Source organism: Vipera berus (genome assembly GCF_964194415.1).
Source record: "Vipera berus genome assembly, chromosome: 1".
NCBI classification, from domain to species: Eukaryota; Metazoa; Chordata; class Lepidosauria; order Squamata; family Viperidae; genus Vipera; species Vipera berus.
The window spans coordinates 252,082,707-252,090,784 of record NC_138202.1 but is presented as its reverse complement, the minus strand read 5'-3'; the positions used below and the strand labels follow the sequence as shown (position 1 = coordinate 252,090,784).

Here is an 8,078-nt window from a genome sequence, read left to right as displayed (position 1 = left end):
CTAAGGACTAAAAACTTCCATCCTCCATTTTTTCCACAACAGGAATTGTAATTTCCCTGAATCCTACAAGGATGTATTGATCTACTTAGTACCATGGTCATTGTTTGAATTATCGGGAAAGTATGGTTACAATTCACTCCCTCTCCTTCTTTCTCTCCTATAATTAAAAAAAAAACAATGTTAAAAGGATTAAAAAAAGCATTCAAAACTGTTACTTTCCCATGAATTCAAGAAACATAGTATTTAATGTTTACATTCAGGCAATGGGCTAGTCTGTACATCAAAATATCAGATGGTTTATTGTGACAGGAATGAGTTTCTGTGCAGAGTGGGGATATGTGCTGCTTCTCAGCCCTTGGATGGCCGTGAAGAAATAATAATAAAAAAATGCTGACTTCCATTTCATATTAATTGCTGTTTAGAATTAACAAATACTATCATGGGCATTGTCTTAACTGTGGTTTGTTCAAAAAGCCATCATAAATCATGGTTTGAAACTGGTTTTTTCCCCCACACAAGACATGGTTAAGATAAATCAGAGAGAACTCAAGCAGCTAAGGAAGCATAGTCTTCCTTAACTCTATAGGGCTGTTCTGGAAAAGGGGGGAAGAAGCAAAGAACACATGCCCAAGAATAATTTAGGCTAAATTTAAAAAATCATATGAGATCCTGATGCCCAAACAGTTTAGAAACCCATTAGCCATTAAACACATCTGAAATTTACTTGGAGTGACTGATTTGCTTTGGTTTTTTGTTTTCAAAAGACCTCCGGTCCACAACAGTAGTTAAAAGTTGAGGTTTTGCTGCAGGATAATACATGAGATTATTCTCCTTGTGCTTGAATGAGGTAGACATCCCGAGAGGTAATAAAAGGCGGTGATACAACTCTTTTTAAGTCTTTTTTCTTTTTTGAACCGACGGTCCCTTTCGGCTTTGCTCTTCCGGTGATGGAGAAAACTTACTTGAAGCAGCTTCTTGAGGTGACTTTCCTGAATGCTGTAAGATATCTGGCCTTCCTTCCAGAGTATAAGATGGAGAAGTATAGCCATAGGCACCTCCTCCTCCTCCTCCTCCTCCTTCCCTCAGCAAGGCTGATGTGGAGGGCTGGGTGTCAGCTTCATATCTTCCCTGGTAACTCGTAGGCTGCTGTGGAACAGTTTTAAGTGGACAGTTTGCCACCATGTGCATGATGCTCTGACAGTAATGGCACTTCTTTGGCTGTGGAGGTAGAGTACATTCCTTAGCATGATGATCGAAGCCACCACAATTATAGCATCTGCAAAATACAAACAGGGAGATATACCCTTAATTGAATAGGCTCACAAGAGAAATGTTTGATCCTCAACTTTAAAAAAAATAGTAGGAGACCAGTGCCAAGGACACCAATAGCCCCAAATTTGGAAACCTAAGGTCCTTGGTGCTGTCTGAGTTTGGTTGTTTGCAGAAGTTTCAATTACCCAATTAGGTAACTTCATCAGGGCAAATTTGGAATTGTTATATTAAAGGTAAAGGCTTTAAAGGTTCCCCCGCACATGCATGCTAGTCGTTTCCGACTCTAGGGGCCAGTGCTCATCTCCGTTTCAAAGCCGAAGAGCCAGCGTTTGTCTGAGGACGTCTTCCGTGGTCATGTGGCCGGCATGACTAGATGCTAAAGGCGCACGGAACGCTGTTACCTTCCTACCGTAGTGGTCCCTATTTTTCTACTTGCATTTTATGTGCTTTCGAACTGCTAGGTTGGCAGAAGCTGGGACGAGTAACAGGCGCTCAACTCTGTTACGCGGCACTCGGGATTCGACCTGCCAAACTGCCGACCTTCTGATTGACAAGCTCAGCGTCCTAACCCACTGAGCCACCGCGTCCCTTTATTGTTATATTACATGGTGCTTTTTGACACTATTTTGGAAAGCTGCTTTCTAATATTCCAGGGTTTTTCAAAGTAGTTGACAAGACTGACTACTTTGGAATAAGAACCAAGAGGCTTTAGTAAGTGTCTTACCTAGGCTGACAATGTCTTTCTTTTCAGCACTGATAGAAAGGGGTTGTGTCATTTTCTTACTTTTGAAGCATAAATGAAAGGAAAAGAAGCAGTACAATGGATCTTCTTTGTTGTTACTAAATGGCCATCAAAAGCCATTGATAAAGACTTAATACCCAAGAAACTGACTGAATCAGCCTGGCAAACATCCATCTATATAGGCTTACTTTAGTCTATACAATCATATCAACTACAACAGTGCTGTATTGGGAGATTTGCACATTCTCTCCAGTCTACTTTAGTCCACAAGTATCAAGATAACAGTCTAATATTTACATACGTTTTCTTAAAACATGAACAATAGCCAATTTAATGCTGGATTCTACTCAGAATACTCAATAAAGTTGTCAGATGTGGAATATACAAAAAAGAAGAAGTCCTGAATATGGTGCACAATAGTACTGATATCAGGAAATATTGGAAAGTTTATTGGAGGCTATTATTATCAATTGTATTCCTTCTCAGAAGAGAGCCATGAAGGATAACCATGGTAAGAGAGCGGGGGGGGGGGAATCAATTAAAAGAAACGCAGCAATTTGTTGCCATTGCTGATTTCTGTTTCACATATTTTTTTAAAAAAAATTAAGAATAAGAACCATCCCATAACCAAAAATTAAGGAGTTGTGGTTGCCAGCTCTTGGATTTTGAGATAACCTGAAGTTCATTTATTTATTTAAATTTATCTCTAACCCACTTTTATTATTTTTACAAATAACTCAAGGCCACACCATATTCAACACACCTTTCTCTTCCTATTTCTCCACAACAACTCTGCGAGGTGGGTTGGGCTGAGAGATGTCACCTTTCATGGCTAAAACAGGACTTGAACTCACATCCTCCTGCTTTCTATCCTGGTGCCTTAACCACTAGATCAAACTGGTTATCATTCTCATGCTTTTTATTCCTTCCCGGAAACCACAAATACATCATTGCATCTTATCTGGGTGATACTAAGATCTCATAGAAAGATTTTTTTCAAAGGGGAGGGAGAAACACTTTTGAGAACTTCCTGTGAAATGAATTTGATATCTCTAATACTTCTCAGTAAATTTTTTGCAAACTAGTACTGTGAGAACATTACAGAGCTCAAGACAAAACTGTAAGGATTGTAGGTGTTTTGAAAATATCTAAAACAAGATAAAGGAAATGATTTTCTTGTGTATAAGTTACCAAGAGAATTGCAATGACAGGTTGCTGTGATTCATTGAGCAATTATCTGTGCATTTACAGATATGGATTTGCATCTGTACAGAATCCCACATCAGAGCTCATTACAGCTAAGAATGTTGGCAGGAAGACTCTTGCATTTCCAGAAAGGATAAATCACAGCTCTATGGCTATGGGGCACTGCAAATGGCCATAACGTGGATGTTGGAGCATCAAATCTAGATTTTAGGGAGCTTTTTCAAGGTCCTTTGTAATTTTGATCAGTCGCTAAGGAACTGATCGTAAGTTGAGGACTGTGTGTACTATGTCTCAACTTTCATGATAAGGAATTCTGTGCTAGATAAAACCCATGTATGCAATGTAGAAAGAAATGATCATGTAGGAAAAAAGATGAAAGATACTTCGGAATAAATAATTATTTTGTGTGATTTCATTTTTATCCATTTCAGAATAACCCACTAGAGGGCAGCAGCCATCTGATCATTCCCCTCATCCTTGAAGTGCTTTAAATTGTTATTTCAAAAATTATTGTCAGAGATGAAAACCAGGTCATTTTAACAACAGTTTTAAAGGTGAAGAAAGGTATGATGCAAGATCATATTTTCAGGAAATATGCTTATATACAGTATATAAACATATCTATCTATCTATCTATCTATCTATCTATCTATCTATCTATCTATCTACCTACCTACCTACCAACCATCTAAAGATATCTTAATTCCAAGCCAAAATACTTTTCTGCAATAGATTGGAATTTGAAGTAAAAAAATTACCAGCCTCTAAAGGAGAATATTTGTTATTTCAGGGTTGAAATGAGGGGATCACTAGCACTCAGCTGAGGATAGATTAACATCAGACCAACAATCAAGAAGTAAACAATACCACAATCAAAGAAGTGCCAAATAAGCCAACAGTAAACAGCCCAACCAAAGAATCTCCAAGACTGCTCTGACAAGACAAGCCACTAGAAATATAAACTGAGAACAGCCTAGTCCAGGGGTAGGCAACCTCGGCTCTTTTATGACTCATGAACTTCAACTCCCAGAATTCCTGAGTCAGCTGACTCAGGAATTCTGGGAGTTGAAGTCCATGAGTCATAAAAGAGCCGAAGGTTGCCTACCCCTGGCCTAGTCCTTAGTAGCACTAATGATGTTACCTAGTTTGGATAATAAACTGTTTCTAAGAAAACAACCAAGCTCAGATAGCACCAAGGAGCCCGAAATATCAGCCTCATATTGTTTATGTTCCTGTAAGAGCTGTAAGTCTTCAAGCACTGCTGAGCAAATACTTTTGAAACAATAGGAGCTTTCCACATAGCAGCTTTCCCGTCTACCATTCATTTCAAGGGAGTTTGCAGATTAGGCTTGTATTTTATAATAAAAGTTACAAAACTAATGGGGTGGGAAGAAACTAGGTCACAATATAGCTATGGCTAAGTATATTTTTGCATGAACAAGAAATAGAAACAGGAGATTTTTAAAAAAATCTTATTTCTCACCCAAACCTGGCCCAGTAATAGTCTATTCACTTTTTTTAGACTGAATATTAGGTGAAGTTTAGGTTTGGTTGCTCATTATGATTACAAAAAGGAATCCTTCCACAGGTTTGTTTTAATTCCGGGTTTTTAAACCTGAAGTTCCTCCCCAATCTTTTCTGGGGTGTGATTTTCACCAAGGATTGTTTTGGATTAATTCATTCGTTTTGGTTTATTTCTTTTTCAGTCCCATTTTGCCAGAAGGATTTTTTTGAATGGATGAAAACATGGCCTTACTGGAAGTCGGGAATGTTTCCTCTAAGCCCATCTGTGAATTCACAGAGAGTAGGTTGCTCCCTATGAATGTAGATTACAACGATGGGTGGCTGCTTCACACCTCATTAAAAGGATTCCAAAGCTCAGGCATGTCAAGCTCCTGACTTCACATGACATTGTTGCAAGTATCGTGACTTTTTCCCCATTGCTGGCAATGGGGTGGGCAGGGTTTCAGAGTGACGCAAATGGCCTGCAGTTTGACATGCCTGCAAAAGCTCATGTCTAGTGGGTGCCCTCCCATCTGCGCAGGTATCAGCTCCCCGGAAAGTTTTTTTTGGGTGGGGGCCCTTTTAGACTTCCTGCCCTCCCACCCAGTGAGGTACACCTAGTGCCATTTTTATTATGACTGTTCAGTGTTGGACAGTATATAAATATGGAATATAAAGTTAATTACACAACCAGGAAATATTTCTATAACCCAGAAGCTCACCCCGTGAGTTTAAATACAACTTGACCATCAGGCCTGGATAAACAACTTTTTGTGATCCTCTTCAAAGGGAGCTCGGCTATCAGCTGATTGTGAACTAATTGTGAATATAGGCTTAGTGCAATTCCAAAGTAGTGCTACGCTGGAACTGTGCAACTCCACAGTTGCATAAACCTTTGTCCAAAAGGAGACCATGAACAAGTTCATGAAAACCTTTGTGAGAAACCAGAGCAAAAATTGATAGATAGCCAAACAGCCAAACTTGCTGCGTAAGCCTTTTTTTTATCAAACCATTTTTCAAACTAGTTTCCGCTCCTAGTCTTGGCTCCATCCCATTTAAAGAAAATGACTTTTGGATATTTTCCCAATTGCTGGGAGCAGGAGAGTGGGGGGAACAAAGCCAGGATATCTATAAATCTCTGTAGAATACCTTCTGTACAAAGGTCAGCATCAGAGCTTTATTACTTTGGCTTTCTACCTCTCTGTTCACCTAAAGACATCCCTTCCATTCACCTGATTAGGTTGATTAAAACAAGATGAAGTATACTCAGTTAAGACAACTTAAGTAAAGAATTCTGTTTTGCTGTGCTTCTCGGTGGAAGAAAATAAAAGCTAATACCTTCTTTAAAAATGAATTCTATTCAGCAGGAGGAAGAAATATATATATATAAGGTTCAACAAAACAAAAGCCTTGGCAATGAATTTAATTGAGGCCACCTCGTTTTTGTTAGGCCCACATACAGACATAAGCACAAGTATTGCTCCACACATTTTTCTTTAAATGTGTTGAAGTAGGCTAAAGGGCTTCATCAGCAGATCGGTTAGCAGCCATACAGAAGTCACTGGGGTAGGCAGTATGTTACTCAATTCAATTTTTTACCTTCCCAACTGACCAAAAGCCAGCGAGCCCGGGGGCTGCCTCATTTTGTACATATAGATGGATATATATTAGTTATCCATCATCTACATATGCTCTGCTTGGAAAGGAACACACTTTCTAAATCCATTTGAGAGTCTAATTCTCCTCTTCACTTTTACATAAAGAATATTGTGATTAAGACTTGGAGACTATAATTTATTACCAAGAAGCTATTAAACTTGTAGCTGGTGCATTCCATTATGCTATGCATGACCTTATCTGTATACATTTACAGATACATTTACATATACAGGATTTACAATCTTAATTTGGTTCCCCTGAATTTTGTTTATAAAAGTCTTATCAATCATGCACTTCTTATCCAATCACACCCATTTTGAAACACTTTGCCTCTCCATGAACCTAAGGATCTTAAAAAGCAGAGAACTAATTGTAGGCACACAATATCACAAATATATCACGAATAACAAAGCACCATCCATGAAGATGCAGCTATGTATTCAAATTGGAAAATTAAAGCGTTTAAAACAGCAGAGTTCTCAGTGTGTTGAGCTGAGTTAGTTTATTATACACACTAAATCCTAAGTATGACTTTTGATATACTGTACTTTACAAAATATGTTCCAGACCTGGGAAAGTTATGCCTGCTCTTTAAAAAATCCTTAATGATGTAGCAGAGGACTAAAATAGGCATTTTATGACTGATAAAACAGGTGAAGACCTTTTGTGCTATTGCCTTCCAGAAAAAAAGAACAACTACAGAATAGATGGTAAGATAGGGAATTCCACCAAATATTCAGTACAGATAGTCCTCAGCTTACAGTTGAGCCAAAAATTGCTGTTGCTAAGTGAGACAGTTAATTCTGCCCCACTTTATGACCTTTCTTGACACGGTTATTAAGTGAATCACTGCAGTTGTTAATTTAGTTAGACAGTTGTTAAGTGAATCTGGTTTCCCCATTGACTTTGCTTGGCAGAAGGTCGCAAAAGGGGATCACATGACCCCAGGACATCACAACCGTCATAAATATGAAGAGTCTGAATTTTGATCATATGGCTACAGGGATGTTGCTGTGGTCATAAGTGTGAAAAATGTTCATGAGTCACTTTTTCAGTGCCATTGTAACTTTAAACAGTCACTAAATAAACTGTTGTAAGTTGAGGACTACTGTAGTAAAGAAAAAACCACTTCTAATAAAGATGTGTTTTATGATAACAGATGATTTCAAAGAAATTTTTGTCAGGAAAAAACCAAACTAAACGGCCTTTCACTAAAACTTGCTTTAATATATACGGTAATGGTAAAGTATTTGTCATCTTAGGCACAAGCTGTGCTCAAAATATTAAAGCTCACTCTTCAAACTGAACTTCTTATATACACAAAGGATACTGGCCCCTCCTCCCCAGCATGAAGATAGTTTTAATTTTGGATTCTACACTACCTATGCCCTACATTTTCCAGTGGAAAGGACCTTTACACAGTTGGCTTTAAGTAACAACTAAACAAACACAATTGTCATTTTCATGTTGACCTTTAATATGATTTAGACTACAGGTAGTCCTTGATTTACAACAGTATGTCTAGTGACCAAAGTTATAGTGGCGGTGAAAAAAGTGACTTGTGAACATTTTTCATACTTATGACACTTGCAACATCCCCATGGTCCCAGGATCAAAATTTAGACACTTGGTAACTGACTCATATTTATGATGGTTATGGTGTCCCGGGATCATGTGATCACCCTTTGCGACCTTC

General features: G+C 38.3%; 1 protein-coding gene across 1 annotated transcript in view; it reads right to left on the bottom strand.

Moving 5' to 3' along the window:
• Positions 1-891: 891 nt before the first annotated feature.
• Positions 892-8,078, bottom strand: part of LIN28B (lin-28 homolog B) — a gene marked incomplete at both ends in the record, with an annotated part of 76,498 nt that continues 69,311 nt past the window's right edge. The window contains one exon of the mRNA XM_081314364.1: positions 892-1,276. Within this exon, the coding sequence (XP_081170490.1) occupies positions 892-1,276 (385 nt within the window). The remainder of the gene's footprint in view (positions 1,277-8,078) is intronic.